The 18,719-nt window shown below is 39.9% G+C and overlaps 2 protein-coding genes and 1 long non-coding RNA gene across 9 annotated transcripts in view; 2 read left to right on the top strand and 1 right to left on the bottom strand.

Moving 5' to 3' along the window:
- Window positions 1-10,861, top strand: part of LOC103717424 (mediator of RNA polymerase II transcription subunit 12) — a 31,399-nt gene extending 20,538 nt beyond the window's left edge. For all 4 annotated transcript variants that reach the window (XM_039123713.1, XM_039123714.1, XM_008805803.4 and 1 more), the window contains 3 exons: window positions 1,206-3,803; window positions 8,897-9,230; window positions 9,899-10,861. In XM_039123713.1, the coding sequence (XP_038979641.1) occupies window positions 1,206-3,803; window positions 8,897-9,230; window positions 9,899-10,318 (3,352 nt within the window). In that variant the 3' untranslated portion in view covers window positions 10,319-10,861. The remainder of the gene's footprint in view (window positions 1-1,205; window positions 3,804-8,896; window positions 9,231-9,898) is intronic.
- A 1,509-nt stretch (window positions 10,862-12,370) lies between these two features.
- LOC103717426 (rop guanine nucleotide exchange factor 3) lies at window positions 12,371-16,663 on the bottom strand. Of its 4 annotated transcripts, none has more exons than XM_039123717.1 (7): window positions 16,552-16,663; window positions 15,494-15,808; window positions 15,295-15,411; window positions 14,938-15,092; window positions 14,769-14,843; window positions 14,328-14,618; window positions 12,371-14,109 (listed from the first exon to the last, which is right to left on the bottom strand). In XM_039123717.1, exons 2-7 carry the CDS (start codon window positions 15,771-15,773, stop codon window positions 13,645-13,647), a joined length of 1,383 nt encoding a protein of 460 aa, XP_038979645.1. In that variant the 5' UTR covers window positions 15,774-15,808; window positions 16,552-16,663; the 3' UTR covers window positions 12,371-13,644. The 4 variants fall into 4 exon arrangements, with proteins under 4 accessions (XP_038979645.1, XP_038979644.1, XP_026664364.2 ...); XM_039123716.1 differs by lacking the exon at window positions 16,552-16,663 and adding an exon at window positions 16,177-16,291; XM_026808563.2 differs by lacking the exon at window positions 16,552-16,663 and having other exon boundaries at window positions 12,371-13,543; window positions 13,829-14,109; window positions 15,494-15,875.
- Window positions 13,932-14,754, top strand: LOC103717425. Its single transcript, XR_605669.2, has 2 exons — window positions 13,932-14,345; window positions 14,442-14,754. It is a non-coding gene; the product is annotated as an uncharacterized LOC103717425 (long non-coding RNA).
- Window positions 16,664-18,719: the final 2,056 nt, after the last annotated feature.

The following is an 18,719-nucleotide window of genomic DNA, read 5'->3' as shown; positions in this document are numbered from 1 at the left end:
CTTGTGTTTTGTATAGAGTTACGCTTATGTTTAGTACATAAAAAATTTTAGGGTAAAACCCTAAAATACAAATGCAAAAAGACTTTGAGAAATCCCTGAAATAAAAACTGTAGCAACTAGCAAACCTTTTGACTTCTTTCATCCTGGGAGAAAAAGGTAAGGTGTGTCATGCATTTCTTGGGCCAGTAATTGAACAGCCCAACCCTTGAAACTGTATTTAGACAGCATCTTAAAAAAATGTTTGGATGACCATGGAGATTCATTTTTCTCAAAAACATTTGGTGGAAATTATTTTTTTTTGCAGCTTGGGACATATAGTTGGAATCCATATCATAACCAGTGTCACCACTTTGGAATTATAGGAATTGGTTTGTGGAGAGAATCTAGGGGATGATGACATGGTTTGCTGTGATGCTGATTGATATTGATGGCGATTTTGAGATGGTATCACCCTTTCCACTTGGGCAAGGGGTCGGGTTCAGTTCTGGCTGGAGTCATCCCTCTAGCGGTCAGGTGGATATAGGGTAGAAGGTGGGGATTAGCTTTAGAAAAAAAGAGATAGTGATAAGAAGAATTCCCTCTGATAATTGTAGAGAAGAAAAGATGGGTATATGGCTTAAGATGTCTTGTGAGAATGATCACTGCAAGAATTTTGTTGTGATATTCTTGACACCTTTAATTTCCGAATCTGTGACTTTGTCTTCTCCTAGGTTCCATCTTTTCTTTGGTGTGTTTATGCGAGACACTGTTGCTATGCATGCATACCATGTTCTTATGAAATATTGCGCTGCCAGCACTATTTATTAGCATGTCCTTTCTCTCCTTCATATATGCATGCACCATTTATTATCAAATCCACGAGATGTCCATAATTTCTTGAACCATCAGTCTGCATTTTCATCATGTTCCGATTGCTATAAGATTTCCTATTTTGATGTGGATCTCTCCCCCCCCCCCCCCCCCCCCCCCCCCCTCCTCTCTGTTGGGTGGGCGGAAGGGGGGGACCTTTAAGATGAATAAAGTTTTTTCTCATGATAATCAGATAGTGTGATTTTCAAGACTGTTACTTGACAATGGGTTTGCATGCTAAGAGTATTCTATCATTATTTCAGAACATAAATTCCAATGTCAAATATGTTGAGCTTGAACTTTACAATATATATTGCTGTTTAGTTTTCCTAGATCTAATATTTAGCTTGGTTCAGGTATGAAAATATACTTCTAGTGACAGGTCTTTTACCTGAAGTGCTAACTACTTTAATGCAACGAACTGTTGCCTTGGTGACGTCCAATGGAAGGTCTTTTAGAGCAGCATCTTTTGCTTATGCTCGAAATTTACTGAAGAAATATAAAGATGTGGCTAGCGTGACAAAATGGGAAAAAACTTTTAGAGCTACATGTGATCAGAGGCTTTTTGCAGAACTTGATGCTGGCCGATCACTTGATGGTGATCTATTGTTTTCTTCTGGAGTCCCTGCAGGTGTTGAAGACATGGATGGGCACCTCCGTCAAAAGATAACTGGGAGATTGCCAAGGACTAGCCCCAACCTGAAGGAGATGGTGCAACGACATGTTGATGAAGTTGTGCACTGTTTTTATGGAAAAGAAAGAAAACCTTTTCCAGTCAGTAATCCTAAAGGTCCAACATTAGAAAATTGGGAAGACAGTAACAAAATAGCGCAAGATATTGTTTTAGGTTTATTAGACTGTATTAGGCAAAATGGCGAGGCAACTCTAGAAGGAGATTCCTCTATAGTGGCTTCTGCTGTTTCTGCGATTGTTGGTAATGTGGGGCCTGTTATATCAAAACTGCCAGATTTTACAAGTGGTAGTTACCAAAGTTTTTCATCTACAACACATTCATTGAATTGCGTACGACAAATCTTGCACATTCACATAACCTCCCTCTGCTTGCTTAAAGAAGCTCTTGGAGAACGTCTGAGCTGCATATTTGATATATCTTTGGCTGCTGAAGCTTCTTCAGCTATTTCTGGAGTTTTTGCTCCTGGGAAGACTCATCGAAGTCAGTTTCAAACATCTCCTGAAACTCATGATATATATTCAAGTCATTCAAATGAAAACATGAAGAACTCTGCAAAACTATTTGTAAGGGCTGCAAAAGCTGCAGCTGCCGTGTCTGCACTTGTTGTGGGGGCCATTGTTCATGGTGCTACTAGCCTGGAGAGGATGGTAACTGCCTTCAAATTAAAAGAGGGCTTGGATGTTCTGCAGTTTATTAAGAGTGCAAGATCCAGTTCAAATGGGATGTCCTGTTCCATTGGCAGTTTAAAGCTGGATCATTGCATTGAAGTATATGTACATTGGTTTCGGCTCCTTGTTGGGAACTGCCGAACTGTTTCTGATGGACTAGTTGCAGAAATCCTCGGTGAATCATATATATTAGCTCTTTCAAGGATGCAGCGCATGCTTCCACTTAATTTGGTTTTACCTCCTGCTTACTCGATCTTTGCAATGGTCATTTGGAGGCCATATATTCTCAACATCAATATTGCGACTCGTGAAGACATCCAACTATACCATTATTTATCAGTGGCAATTAGTGATGCTATAAGGCATCAGCCATTTCGAGATCTATGTTTTCGAAATACTCATGTACTTTATGATCTTGTAGCTACTGATGTTGGCGATTCTGAATTTGCTGCAATGCTTGAACTGCATAATCCGGATAAACATTTGAAAACAATGACATTTGTTCCTCTTCGGGCAAGGCTGTTTCTAAATGCTCTCATTGATTGCAAAATGCCAGCATTTACAATTATACAGGGAGATGGGTCGTGGATTTCGGGGCCTAATGAACAAAGAGCCTTTACTGAAAATGAGGCAAAGCTTCAGGATCAGCTTGTGCATGTTTTAGATAATTTGCAGGCTGCAAAGTTTCATTGGCAATGGGTTGAATTGAGGCTTCTTTTGAATGAGCAAGCTCTTAATGAAAAAATTGAGACTCAGAACTTGTCCTTGGTAGAGGCAATTCGATCCCTATCTCCTAATTCTGGAAATAGCATACTTTCTGAAAATGAAAAGAAATTTACTGAAATTATTCTTACAAGGACGCTAGTTAGGCCTGATGCAGCACCTCTTTACTCAGAACTTGTCCATCTGCTTGGAAAATTGCAACAGGAGTCACTTGTGGTGGACATAAAATGGCTTTTAGGTGGTCAAGATGTCCTTCTGGGACGGAAATCCATCAGGCAGCAACTTATACATGTTGCTCAGCGAAATGGTCTTTCAACAAAACCCCAGTTCTGGAAACCATGGGGTTGGTCATGTTCCATAACTGATGATGTAGCTAACAGAGGTGATAAGAGAAAGTTGGAAGCCATTTCTATTGAAGAAGGGGAACTTGTGGATGAATGCGTTGATGTTAAAAGATCTGGCAAAATGAACTTTCACAGTATTGATGCTGAAGGCTTCAGTTCTACCCAGCAGTATATAACTGAGAAAGCTCTTGCAGAATTAACACTTCCATGTATAGACAGGAGTTCCAGTGATATACGGAATTTATTTGCAGCTGAGTTGATAAAGCAGATGGGTTCTATTGATCAACAAATTAATGCAATAACTCGTGGTGGTAATAAGCAGGCTAGTGCGCTGTCTTCTGGAACTGAAGGTTCATCAAGCAAAGGTAGCACCTGCAAAGGTATGCGTGGTGGAAGCCCTGTATTGGGCAGGCGATCAACTGGAGTTAGTGATTCTACGCCATTGTGTTCCACAGCATTGAAAGCATCCTTGTGGTTGCGCTTGCAATTTCTTTTGAGATTGCTTCCCATCATTTACAGTGATAGGTAACTTTAAATCTAAAAGTTATTCTTGATTATTTCCTTTTATTATTTTTATTCAGCAGCAGCAAGAAGTATGATTGGTTTAATTGTCAATAGTCTTAATTCTTGAAAGGTTGCAGCCACATCTTTTTTTTTTCTTTTTTCGGAGGGGGGGGGGGGGGTTGTGAACAAGAACTAACTTCTTGTTGATAACTTTTCCACCCATAAATTATTGTAGCACTGATTCTTATAAGATATTAGTTTCCTTTTTTTTTCTTGCTTGCCATGTTATTGTAACATTAGTAGACTGTAATTTGTTTTTATAACCACAGTTTTTCATTGTCTCTCAAGATATCAAAATAATTATTTCCTTCTTAGGACAAGCTCATGGTCTGATATTTGGTAAACTTTTCTAGAATTCTAGTGTCAGCATCAAAGTTTTGAAGAAGTTAGTTCTTGTCGTGGTTAATGAAACTGCCTTACATCTAGAAGGGCACTTGACCTTGGGTGATATCCCATGGTTTTCATTGGACAAGAAATTTCAATCCACCTCCTTTCTGTAACTCTCTAATTTTCTCACTTTTTGTTGTGAACTTGGTGTTTTACATCATTGACTTCAGGTGGGGTGTTGTTAACTGAAGGTTCACAAAACCGCCTATGTTTCTATATGTTCTTTCATTATCATTTTGCAAAATTCTTTACAGTTTTGTAGTTTTCCTCCTAGGTGAATCTTGTAGGTTATGTTTGGATGCATGGAAATCTGCTTGAAAGAACTCATGTTTCTCGGAAAATCTAGTTTCCCATGTGTTAGTTTCAGTAACAAATTTGGAAAATTTTTAACTGCTTTATAGAAAACTTTACCGTTTTCATGGAAAAGCCTTAGATTTCCTTGCAATCCAAGATACCCTTAAGGGTTGAGAAAATGGAAAGCTGAGGCATCTTATCCATTGAAGGACAACGATTTTGTTTCTGCGGTGATCAGAAAGGCCCATTGGATTTGATTTCTTGTTTGCGGAATCTAGAATTTCTTCATTTGAGCTCCCACCCTGCCCTACCTCATTATACTTCTAGTCTGGACAATTGCAAGGTTTTGACATGAAAACATAGGAGTTTTTTTGGTGCATATATTTGTATCAAAAAATACTTTATGTAGATATTTACATAATGTATCTTTCTATTTTACTCTTAAGGATTTTTACTATTTATTACTCTGTTAGGTGGAAGGGAAGGGGCAAGCCGGCAAGTAGAATAGTTTCCTATAATAGAGCATGGTGAACTACCTGTAATGGCTAATATGTCATTGAGGGAGGCAACCGGCTTTATCACAGTAATAATATTTTAAGTTCGCATTAGAGAAGGATCAGCAAGCCAATATGTAGGGTCAAGATCTTAATCAATTGCTTATGCTAACTCTCTGATTTTTAGAAGATGTAGTTAGTTGATGCTGATGTTTTCTTAATTTGTAATGATTACATTAGCCATCTAAAATCTAGTCATGACAAGGTCTGCAATCTTGGCACAAGGTACCGTATCGGTACCTTTTTGGTACGGTACGGTACATCTCTGTGCTGAAATAGTTTTCTAACCATTTTTCTCAATTATCATCTTGGTACGCCTCGGTACGGACCGGTATGCACTTCGGTATGCTTCAGTACGGACCGATACATACCTTAGTATAGGTACGAGGCTTGTACCGACTTGAAGCATGGATCATGATGTGAAGCATGGATTTCTCCCAACTAGCAACCTTTCCTGCTGATTTAGTGAGAGAAGTAGTTGTCGTTTTTTGAAGTGGATAAATCTCAGACATAATGGTACCAACTTCAAGTTCCATATTTTGCTCTCCCCAACCTATCATCATCAGTAATAGAAAACAACTGTTATGGACAAGAAGGTAGTTTTGGATAAGTAACAACTAGATCTTCTCCTGGTGTACCTGGTGGAACTGTTTTAGACAAAAAATCTGCTGCACGATTCCCTCCTCTCCATACATGACTGACCTGATAATTATCTGAAGAGGTTACATACTTATTTGGCAAGGAGGTGGCAAATATCCCAAGATAGTTTCCATTTCTTGTTTATCCATCCACAGCTATTCTTGAATCCTATTCAATCCATAGTCTGATGCGATTTCCTCTCAGTTGTACGGTCTATGTGTCACTCCTTGATAAGACTTAATTTAATGTATGATATATGTGATGGAATGAAGGCCTACCTTAGTACAATAATAAACAATCACTAGCTGCCTCCCTACCAAACCACCATAACCAGCATTTGGATGATTTATCGAGCCATCAGACTTTTAACTTCAGCCACACCCATTAGCTGGTGGGAACCCCATGAACATAAACATTCTGGTATTCCTTCTTACGCAACTTGCCATTCCAATTCTCTGAGTTGGCTATTTTTTAAACCAGTAGCCTCAACTTTCAGAGTGCAGTTTAAAATGACATTAAAGGTTGTGGCATTTTTTTGCTTCAGCAGATCCACTTATGTGCTTACTGCCTTGAAAAATGTCTCTATTCTTTTCTTTCCCAAGGTACCATACTGTAGCTGACATGGTTACTCTTGATGATACATATGTTTGATCCTTCATTTGAAAGATCCTCTAACTATCATCAAGTTCATCCAACAATTTGGATGAACACAACATGATGCTTCTAGTTTGTATTCCAAAAGATTTTGTCTGGATCGAACCAACAGCCTGTCTATAACAACTTTATACAAGCAGCAACTGGATTTAGAAATGTGATTGGGAAACCATACTTCTGTCCACCAACCTGCAGATATTTGGGGCAAATAAATTTCCAAGCACTTTTAAAGAGGACCATTGGAGTTTAAGACCAATCCAGCAATAATCACAGTTCTTGTTAGGGAACTAAATGTTTTTGATCGCCTTGCAAACTGCAGCTGTGCCAGATGTCAGTTGAGGTGGCAATTGCCAATGCTCATTGTCCATAAAGTGCCCAGCAGTTTCAAAGCAGCTTCCGAGTTGTACTAAGCCCGACCAAGCAATCCTATCAATAACCCTTCCTCCTGGTAGCAAAGGATCAAAGAAGCAGCTTGCAGACTGTCGATTACCAACCAACTTGCTAATGGCACCATTCACCATTGATCACGAAAAAAGCACTGTCTACATCCAAATTATTTTGTGGCTAACACTAGACGTTTTCACTGGATGGATACTTGATGTACAATCCAACCCACATTATTGTATGGCCTGTGGCTTTGCCTTCAGCTTTTGCACTTGACTCCTTTTCAACCAACACCTTGTCTAGCTCTATAATATATGGCATCAAAGATGAGTAGTGAGTAGTCTTACTGATAGGACCTGAGTAGTTTGGCTACCAAAGGATCTTTTTAGGAATGCCCTACAGTTCCAAAGTCAAATTTTGACCAAGTATTTGTGTTATGACTACATGATTTGGTTAGGATGTGGCACATCCCACTAATGTAGTTGCATCTATCAGTTTCAGAAACTCATTTGTGTATTCATCAGATTCTTACTAACTTAACACTAAAAGTTCATCTTATCACCAGTCTGTGGAATCACTAGTGCAACTGCAGGTTGCTAGGAATAAGGATATAGGCTTGCTATAATTTAGAGGATAAAGATGTTTTGTGATTGTTGAGCCATATTTTTTTGCCAATCCATATCTTATGTGTGGAGAAAATATGTAGAAGTTGATTGTCGTTCTATTCTAGATGCTATTATGAGCAAGAGTATTGTGACTACATGTACGAAGTTAGTTAATCAGTTTGATGGTTTCTTCACCAGAGGCTAATGTTCCAGTCTGAGTTGACTATTTTATATTTAGTCTGGGACTGTTGTGTATGTGCTTTGAGTTATATGAATTATTCATGTATCGGGATGTTGGTTATGGTTGAATGTGTTTTGGTCCAATTCTAGGACAAGTTTTTGCTTGCAGAACACTATTTAGCTGGCTATCCTTGAGGCAGGGGGTGTGAGTTTGCTTTTTGCTGCCTCCTGTTTGACTACGGGAATGTTGTTACAGTAAAAGGATTCTGGTGTATGGCAGACTAACCTATAGTGCCAACTCTGTAAACCACCCCCCACCCCCAACTTTCTGAAGACACGCACATGCAGACACATGTTCGTACATGCACATCCTTTTTTAGATACAATTTCCATGAATTTACCATATGAAAACAAATGTATGTATCTGTACTAGTATGACTAATGAGGGATAAGCTTTGGTGAGAGACCAATTTTACTGGAAACACATTCCCTGATGTTCTAAAGTCACTTCCGTTTTGGAAATCTGGTAAGAACTGGGTGGTTACCACCAGTAATGAACTAACATTAAACCTATACATGTTTGATTACCTCAGGAGCAAAAGGTAAGGTTTTGTTTTCACTTGTTTAACAGATGAATTTGGAAGAATCGAAGATTAGATCCACAGATTGTGAAAATCACATATTCACATGTTTTTGCACTGATAACTAGTATTGACAGGAGTCAGAATTATGGTAGGTCATAGCATAGTGCCAGAACCTGGTTGTTCTCATTTACTTAGAATATTATTTGCTGAACATTTGAAGTCAAATGATCTCTATTATGTGCATCCTGTTATACAAAGGCAATTTCTGGGAGTCTTACTAGCATGAAGTTTTCATCACTATCTCAGTAACTTTTCTAAATGTTTTCCGTCTTATAAACTTGTCATCATAAGTGTTTGTTTCTCTTTCCAGTCATCATTTGCTTAAAACATAATGCTTGAGTGATCTTCTTGCTCGGTGACTTGCTTTACAGAAGCAGCGATTTGCTTTGTCATAACCTAATGGGGGAAAGGGAAGAGGGAGTTGAAGGGATTGCTATTGGTAATGAGGCTAGACCTATGTCAAGTTGCAAGTGGTTAAAAAATTACCATTCTTGATAGGATGATTTATAAAGAGAACCTTTGCAAATCTAATTGTTTGCCTTTTATGTGTGTGGGAGGCTTGCACAGTAGAAAGTAATAGATTGATTCTGTACTTTTGTTTTCTATTATTTTATTAGTTTTAACTTTAAAATATGTTTACCTCTCTCGTTTGGGTGAATAGTAAGCTTCTTAGAGCTCAGTTCTTGTCCTGAATTCCTATCATTGCTTTACAGGGAACCATCTGCACGGAACATGAGGCAAATGCTTGCATCTATCATACTTCGATTACTTGGAACAAGAGTTGTGCATGAGGATGCAGACCTATCCCTTTCTGCCATGCATGTAGGTTCTTTACAAAGGGATGAAGAGTCACTTGTGGAAGCTTCTGTTGCTGCCTCATTGGAGTATTCTGGTGATAGCCTATTTGAAAGGCTTTTGTGTGTCCTGCACGGTTTGCTCAGCAACTGCAAGCCAAGTTGGCTGAAGCCCAAGCCTACCTCCAAGTCATCTGTTAAATCTCCTCGGGATTTTTCTGCATTTGATCGTGAGGCAGCAGAGAGCTTGCAGGTCAGTTCCAATTGCATAAGTTGGTCTCTTTTCTTGCTTGTTTCTTTGCTAAAAAATAAACTTCAAGATGGGGGAAAATTAAATTATTTGAAGCCAAAACTGTAGAAATTCCCTGGTTTCATGGTTTAATGCTTTTAGAACAGCAACTGCAAACTCCTAGTGGTTCTTTTAGAGAAAGAGGTTTTTGTCATCATCCAGATATTTTGTCTATAAACCTCGAATAGCTAATGTGGCAGATCACAATTTCCGTTGCTTGGACTTAAAAGTTGGAATCTATATAATACCTGCTGCTATGACTGGGCCTGCCAATTATTAATTCAAGGATGACTAACCTTCTGTTCCTGGTTTTCATTTTCTTAGTTCTTATGGTTGATATCCATCTACAAGATCACCTTGACATAAACCAGTATCCTGCTTTACTAATAAATATTATTTTTTTGGGACACCTTGGGCTACTATGGAAATGTCGTAGTTCTTTTCTACTTGGTTTATTTTCTAGCAGTTTTTCAAGTCACTGTCCATTTTACTTGCAGTACCATCCTTTTGCCACATTGGTGGTCCGATATTTGTTCTGCCAAATGGCCAGCCATTTTTGAAAATGATGATTTTGTTTATTTATTTGTTCCTTGCGTGATGTTTATTGTTTTCTTTTTCATTTTTGCTTGTAGGCTGACTTGGACCGCATGGAATTGCCAGCAGCAGTTCGGCGGCGTATCCAAGCTGCAATGCCAATTCTCCCTCCGTTACTTCCTTTTTCCAGCCCATTGTCTTCAGTGGCGCATGCGTCACTTCAGCCCAATTCATCCACTCCAGGCACCCACCAAAGAACGCATCCTACTGCCCGGACTTCTACTAACGTATCTGGTAGAAACAAGACAGTGCCATCCCAGGATCTGGACATGGAAATAGACCCATGGACGCTTCTGGAAGATGGTACAGGCTCTGCCTCTACCTCAGGTGGTAACAGCAGCATGGTTGGTGTTGGCGGGGATCATTCCAATCTCAAGGCTTGCAGCTGGCTCAAGGGGGCTGTGAGAGTGAGAAGATCGGACCTTACATATATTGGAGCCTTGGACGAAGATAGCTGACCCTTTTTCTTGTACAATTATTTGGCGATGGAAGTCTGGCTGCAATCTTACAGGCTCATGTGGTTGGCTTTCAGATCAATGACAAATGGGCTCTGTTCTCTCTTGCCGGCATAGGCAGAAGATGTAATCTTTGGGAGAATGTTGGAGGGGGTTTTGTATTGAAAACCACCGGCCATGCCCTGTGGGCAATTGGCTTGTCCGACCAGGTAAACTAAAAACTTCAAAGGCCCCCATTTTGCTGCCACGCCCGCACTGAGGCTGTTGTATATATAAGCAATATTTATTTATTCTTCAATCGATCATAGTATAATGCCGTTGACCAATGACCTGTAGCTCTTTATATCCCAAACTCAAATCTTTTTTATCACACTGTACTTCCAAAGAAAAGGTGGCCTGTGCCTTTGTGGGAAGGATATATTGCATTATCATTAAAGGAAGTGGAAAATTATTGATGAATCATGGATTGATATAAATGTGGTGTGCAGAATGTGTTGCCATATTTATCCTTAATGCAGATGTTTTGTGCCTTAGTGGCCTGTTCAACTGTATAATTTTTCTCAGTTCTTGTGAGTCGCGAAGGAAGCAACAATGTCTCAAATTTATAGCCTTGTTTTTGTTTGCTTCTTGGTTTCTTGTGATTTATGATTCCAAATGATCTTTTTATTAGTGAATTGCACTTCTCTATGAGCTATAAGCCTTGCAACAATCTTTGAGCACTCCTGAGAAACAGGATGTAAAACCTTCTGCTTGATTCTCTGAACTCTATGCAGCCATCCTGTTCTTCGAGTGGATGCCTGCTTGATTCTTCGACCTAATGCTTGTTGAAGTCTTTAAGTGGGGAATTGGTATTTGGCTGACAATTAAACAAAGTAAGGAGTCATGCATGGATTGGCATCAGTTGCAAAAAGAATAAAAAAAATAAAATCCAGTAGATGATTGTGTAATTCTCCGATCATCATACCTAATATTTAGAACTTTTTATGTTCAGTTTAGGATCCCTTCAACAAGAAACAAGAGAAGTTGCAGCGACAAGAATTTAGAAGTACACATACTTATCTAACTAATATAAGTTACATGGGCAAAGTAATTATATTAAAGATTCACAGTCATCCAGGTTTTCCTTTACATGCATCATTTGTGCCAAAGCCTAGCAAGAAAATGAGCTCAATTCATTGTTACGGTCAATATGATTTTTTTTTTTTTTTTGTAAAATCCCATTATCTAGGGGAAATTACTTTGCTTTGGATGTCCCACATACACAGGATGAGGGTGGATTTAGGATTTATGCGATTACCAAAGGTAAAGCGGTGTTGAATTTTACCTTCACAAAGCAGTGGGCGTTTATCGCTTCTTGTCTTAGTATCTGATCTGCCAAATTGCTTGTCGCCATAAAAAGTCTTAACAATGAATTCAACTGGGAAAACTACGGGGAACGGTGGACCGCGACTGCGGAGGACCGGGGGACCGCGATATCGCGGTCTATGGGGGACCGCGACATCGCGGTCTACGGGGACTGGTGGACGGCGACATCGCGGTCTATGGGGGACCGCGACATCGCGGTCTACGGGGACTGGCGGACGGCGACATCGCGGTCTACGGGGACTGGTGGACGGCGACATCGCGGTCTACGGGGACTGGTGGACGGCGACATCGCGGTCTACGAGGGAACGGCGGACTGGAGCACCGATGTCGAGGTCCAAGAGGAGTTCATGGTGGGATTCTGGTAGCAAGAAGAGGATGAGAACGGGGAGGAGTAGGACCATGGCAAAGGAGGAGGGGAAGGGAAAGAAGAAGGGGAAAGGGAAGAGGAGAGGGACTTTGGGATGGTGGTACTTGAGGAGGCCATATAAGAAGAGGGGGAGGTGGAAACACAGAGAAAAAAAGTCTTCTCCCTTAGAGGGTCCGATGAGCTATTAAATATATCTATAGCTGTAGCCATGCCTTGCCTTCGAAGCAAAACCAAAGCTTTAACTAAAGAAGAACAAGGAGAGTAGGGAAAACCCTTCTGGTTCGTGAACAAAACCAAAGAACAGGCAAAAGGGAAAGAGGGAGTTTGTGCTAAAAAGATGGCCTCTTTTGATCCAACTAAGATAAAAAAGAAACAGAAAAAGAGAACAGAAAACCAATCTCAGGGTATTAGAAAAACAAACTCTCTTGGTCTTGGCAAATCTAAGAAAAGGAAAGCTAAAGAACTAAAAAAAAAAACTGAGATCACAAGCCCAGGGGTAAAGGGGGGGTCTGGATCTCTGTTCTGAAACCTCTGTTTCTCTAGACAAAAAACAGAACACCTTTTCTGGGCCTCAGAAATCAAAGAAAAAGCTCAAAAATCGGTCTTTTTTTCTTCAAAAGAAGGCAGAAGATCACAGAAAGGGATCCTGAGAAGGATTTTACAAGGAAGAAGAAAAGGAAGAAGAAAAAACTGGACCAAAATATCTCTTTTTAAGTTCTGAATGGGGTCTCTTGGCCTCACCGAAAGGCCGGGTTTTTGCTTTCACGTGGAGGTAAGCAGCTTCCTCTCCGACGAGAACGGGTCTTGGGGAGGTTGATATGAGCCCGCACCTATGCCAAGTCCACCAATTGTAGCCTGCCACGTACCCTGCTTGCCTGCGGGCGCTGTCCAGAACAATACCGGCGGGTGTCGGCTCTGGACACGCGTGACGGTTGGTTTTTATTACCCTTGGGAATTACTGCCTTGGATTTTAACGAGGTTTTTGTTGCTTCGGCAGTCACCGGAACCAGGAGCCGTGCGGCGGCGGTCTCTCTCGGAACACCGGACAAGCTAGGAAGGAGAAACTCCGTGGCAGGTTTTGGTTGGCAGTCACTTTTAAAGAGATTTTTTTGGGGGGGAGGACTATTAGAGTAAGTGGATTTTTTGCCGCAGGTATGGTGGTTGTGCAAATGCCACACAGAAACTTTCTTCCTCATCTTCCTCGAATGCAGAAGACAGTGCGAATCTGACAATTGATGCAAATTACACTGTTCTCTAGGTTAGCAAAATGATTTAGTTTCCATGGTTAGTTTGTTCTATGGCAACATCTGTTAGAATGACATTGTGAGAATTCTGTCTACAACTCTGATATTGAGTTGTTGTAGGGTGCAATGAGCTGATCACCGCCGTTTCACAGATCCATCTATGAAAAGAACATCATCAATCCATGCAACAATATTGAATGCCAAACTTTCCAGCACCCTCGAGTAGCTCTCTAGGATTGCTTGTCCAACATCCTGTAACAGAAAAAGGCTACCATCATCTACATGTGAACAGCTTCCATCAAGTCGCATGCAGATGTGATGAAATTGGGATGATGCTAATGACAACATGGGAATTATGATGCAGCAAAATGGCCAGCAGAATGGCAGCCTCTTATCGATACTTGCTCAACATTTTCCTCCATTTCTAGTATATTTAAGCAGAACAGCAGATTAAATTTCATGTCCCATGTTTGCATCCTTACCTTATTGCACTGTATTTTGCTTGTATCTAGAGTGGTTTGTGACAATTCAGGGTACCTGTGCTTCAGACAAAGCAAGAGAGACTCAGCTCTACTCGCAAGCATGTGGTTTTTGTCTCCATCAGCCATCAAGTCCTTGACCATATCCCATGAAGATTTTGAATTGTTCATGCTTGCTTTGCGCCGCCATACATACATCGCAGCTTCGACGCAGTCTGCAATATCAAGTGCTTCATGCTCGGAAGTTATATCAAGACAATCAAGAAGATAATCAGGGCAGAACTTGTCTGGAGTTGATACGCGGCGATAGATAGAATCTCCTACACTCGATCGCCCACTCTGAAGAACAAAAGGCAATTTTCAGCTATAAGAATTTTAATTACAGCCCTTTCACTTCTTTACAATCAGATAAGAATAGCAGTAGAATAGACATAAGTCTTGAAGGGTGAGATTAGATCATTTTGCTACAAAGGGTGTCTGGGCATTGGATTCTGTGAGATAAAGGCTAGGTGATCCATTAAGCATATGATGTTTGTGGCAACTTTTGAATTATATACCTTTGGAAGTGCTGCAAGGTACGATTCTGGGACTTCCATTTCAGCAAGAATGGCACTGTTGATTGCCATGGCTGCTTTGTGAATCTGATTTGCACATTCACGTTTGTGCTGCAGCTCCTTCCGTGATCTCTCGGGGAGGCCGGATGCAGGAACACATGGAACAGGCAGCCACCATTTTTCGTCATCCCGATGAATCACCTGCCTGAATGACCTTGAGGTACAGGCAATCGATGATTGCTTCCCTTCGTCGACATACCAGAATTCTGTGTTCTGGAAGCTGTCCAATATTTCCTGCAGTAAATTTTGGTACCCAATGAGCTAAGTCCACAAATATTTTATAATTTTTTTAAAAAAATATGTAACTGTATTGAATCTTTTTGATACATGAAGTCCGTGCCAATAATACATATCATAACAAAGTGCTGATCATTAAAATCTTACAAGCAGCATAGAGTCCAGTTTTCCAAGTGCAGGAAGGTTGACGTAAATATCTGATCTTGGTCTGCTTGCCATCACCTGAAAAATAAAGTTGCATTAAAGATGAGAAAAAGAGAGCCAATGGAAGTAAGGAGAGTTTTTTTTTTTTTTGTTTATTGAGATTGATCATCACCTCAAGGGCAGTACCATCTGGCAAGTTTTGGAAAGAAGGGTAGAGTTCAACTATGTAATCGCAGACAGACAGAAGGCAATCCATCTCTCTCCTCCACATGGACTTCTTCTCAGGTGGCAGAGGCTCCAACTTATAACAGTGGCCAAAGACAGTAGCTGTGGAAACAGAGATGGAAAGAATAAAGGAGATGAGATGTGGATGGACATGGAGCTAAATCAACATCTCTATGAATCATAGCTGCTGTTACACAAACCGTTGTATTTATGAAGCTACATTATGATTCTGATATGAAGAATTAATTATGATGTAGAAAATGATAGAAAAAGAGATTCCATCACTTGTGTTCCAGATTTTTACCATAGAGGTTTGTAATGGCATTTGAGATTGCAACAGCTGAGCAAACACCCTTCCCACTTCCCGACATGTCTTCGCCGAGCAAAAGCTTCGAGAATTTCTCCTTCATCATTTCCAGCTCTGGTAGTCTAACAAACATCAGAAGAAGCTACAAAAACCTGAGCAGGTTATGTTTTAATTCCATAAGAGACAGTGAACTGACCTGAGTTTGCCATATCACCATTGCGCGGTTTCTCATCCACCAAATCGACATGCTGTTCCATTCTGAGTTTGGTAAGAATAGGCGAAGCTCGTCCCACTAGCTTAGAATCTGGCCATGTCATTGGTAGGGGAAGGGGCTCATCCGAAATGCTGGGCTCAGAATAGGTTGAGACTTCAGAGATTGTGCGGCTATAGTCGAGTGAATCGCCACCAGGAGTGGAACATCCAATGTCTGTATTTGATCTTTCCGAATTCTCATCACACACTAAGGAGCTGTCCATCTCAAGTATAAAAACTCCAGTTGGTCCACTTAAACCTGCAGTCAACAAGTTAGGTAATGGAGTTGAAACCTTTTTTCATGGAGGAATTACAAGGAACTGGTAACTTCCTGGTTTACAGTGCAATGCATCTGCTTTTTTTTTTTGAGAGAGAATCTATTTTATATGACACTGAAAATTTGATGTCAATGAGGAATTTATCATTGCAAAAAATTCTAAAGAATAATAATATGTATTATTTGAAGCAGATTAATGCATGGTTGTTTTCTTAAATGCAACTTTTCTAACTGCCTAATGGTGAAAATAGTTCAAAGATAGTTCTTCTCAGTAAAAGAAATAGTCGCAGATATTGATAGTATACGAACTTCCTGAGAATCTAATGCAGAGAAATGGTGGAAGAACTTACTCCTGATGGTATAAAAGAGCAGAGCAGTTTAATTAAGGCAACCCTTCTGATCACAAACAGGAAATCGCCAAACAGAATGGTACGAAATATAAGATGGGAAGAAACAAACAAGGTGAAGATTTAACTCAAAAGCCTTTTCTAAGTTTCATCAACAACATTTCAGTTCTTTTGCTTTTATGTCGATTGCTTTTGCTTTCTCTATGTTTCTCTAAGAAAAGCTTAGTAGAGTTTTGTTGCTAAGTTCATAAGACAATGATTCACATGACCACCTAATCAGCTTTTCTTTTGTACTACCAAAGCACCGGGCACGAGATTCAAAAAAAAAAAAAAAAAAAAAAACCTACCGTTGCAGAGATAGTAACGGTCCCTCCTTACCTTTTTGTAGTTATTTGAATTCCAGAGTTCTAGGCACTGCCATCAGTTTGAATCCCTTCCCTTCCCTTCCCTCCCATTATTTTCTTCTTTGCAACCTTTCCTCCAAAAGATACCCTTCTCTTGCTTTCTACTGAATTATTATCCTGACACTTCGAAGCACCTGGCTGTGAAGGTGGAGGCGAAGGCTTTCAGGATCCCACCTATATAGTGTTGGAAGAAGTTGAGCTGTGGAATGGGGTGGTAGCATTGCCTTACAAGAGCCTAAAAGAGGACCCACTTCTTATATTGATGGAATTCTGTGACTGTAGAGCTCTTTATTCTCTTTTTCAGGCATTGGAAGAATGTGTCTGAGAAGCAGTGGAAGAGATGTCAAGTTCCATCTTAATGATTGAACGATTAGCTGGTTTTAGAATAATGACAAGAAGGAAAAAGCAAGGTTTTAATTGTGAAAAACTATATTTTATGAGATAATATATGTTTCATGTGTGAGAGGGATTTTAAATGTTAATTTTATTGGCGACGGAATTTTTTTAACCCTTCTCCAGGGTTTAGTGGGAGATTATTCAGAGGTGCACTCGCAGAAAAATAGTCAAGTGGATTGAGAAATGAACTTGAGAAGAATGGTATAATATAAAATGGCAAATGATTTGGTGCTATGCATTTAGCTACACGTTTTCACAACCACAATTGAAATGGCAATTTGTGCCTTCATTGGTTCCAATTGCGACACATGCCCTTTTGTACTTCAAATCTATAACAAAAAGTCGGCTCATCCTATTGATTTTTTTCATTGTGCTTTATGTTCCAATTCATGATTTCCTATTTAAGGCCGATTTTTACTTCCATCTTAGCTTTCTTTACCTCTTCTTCTCTAGTTCTTGGGATGAAAACTTAAAATTCCAAGTATGCATCATTTTGTTACTCTGTTTTTCTTTTGATCATAAAATACGCAATTGAACCACTGGAGCTTAGACTCAAACCATTTCCATTTTCTGAAATTCTGGTCGACCAAGTCTAAAACATCAGCAAGAAAAGTCTTTTCTTTTGTTTATTTGTAGTTCGCATTAGAGGTTCAATGCATTCACTCATGTGCAATACAAAATATTCCTTCTGTCCATAGACTACATGTAAACATGGTAGCCATAAAACTTTCAATAATCAAGGAGAGCTATGGAAGAGAATTAACAAATAACCCAATCCCTTCTTCTTCAGGCTGTCATTGTTCTGGATTTAGGGGGTTCGGATCATATTATTTGATTTTAGAGATATGAATGCCAGGAGTGATGGGCTCTACATGGTTTGCATGATCACTTGTAGTCTATTTTTATATGACAAGGGTTGATAGACATGCTGAGCACGTAAGCTCGATAAGGACACGAAGTGGCTACTAAACAATGGAAGAGCCAAAGGTTGCAATTCTAGAGCCCACCCTCTAGTTCGGGTGCGGGTCTGTTAGTATTTTAATAAGAGCGCAGCTTATGGATTAGCATTCATATTTGGATTTAATGCTATATCAGGAGTTACTCCACGTATTGTTTGATGTAAAACAGAGAGTAGATTTGTTTCTGTCCTTTGTTGAATCTTTTTCACGATTCGATAGATAATTTGATAAGCTAATGATTTTTTTTCATGTTTCATAATACGGTTTGGCCAACTAACTAATATGGCTACTGATTAGGTTGGGTTGGGTTAAAGCTGACCCATCTTGAACCTAATTGATCGGCCAAATCGATCTAGCATTGGCCCATTGGAAGTTAGATATTAGGGAATGTTCGGATACCGGTATAAATTATCCATTAAACTTGTCGGAGGGAAGAATCTTCAAATAAGATAAATTTGGAGAAATTATATCGTGTAGTGCACCGTATGCACCACACCAATGGCCTCGGCTCATTTCTGTGGACTCTATTCATCGCATGCTCATCTCTGTGATTGGCCCACAGGAACGAGCCGAGGCTGTTGGCGTGATGTGCAGCCATGTTGGTGCATATGCTGCAGAATATAGTTTTTTGTAAACTTGAGATGATATGAAATTGGGTATCCCGAGTTTTCTGGTTTACGGACTTCATGAAAGCCCTGATGAGAAGCTTCTTTCTTCTTGTTTCTTCTCGTTCTGACGCCTCACCTTCAGCCAAGAATCTGTCCAAGGGTTGGGCCTGACCCATTCT

The sequence above is a fragment of the Phoenix dactylifera genome, chromosome 2 (assembly GCF_009389715.1).
Source record: "Phoenix dactylifera cultivar Barhee BC4 chromosome 2, palm_55x_up_171113_PBpolish2nd_filt_p, whole genome shotgun sequence".
In the NCBI taxonomy this organism is placed as follows: Eukaryota; Viridiplantae; Streptophyta; class Magnoliopsida; order Arecales; family Arecaceae; genus Phoenix; species Phoenix dactylifera.
This window is presented reverse-complemented; position numbering and strand designations above follow the sequence as displayed.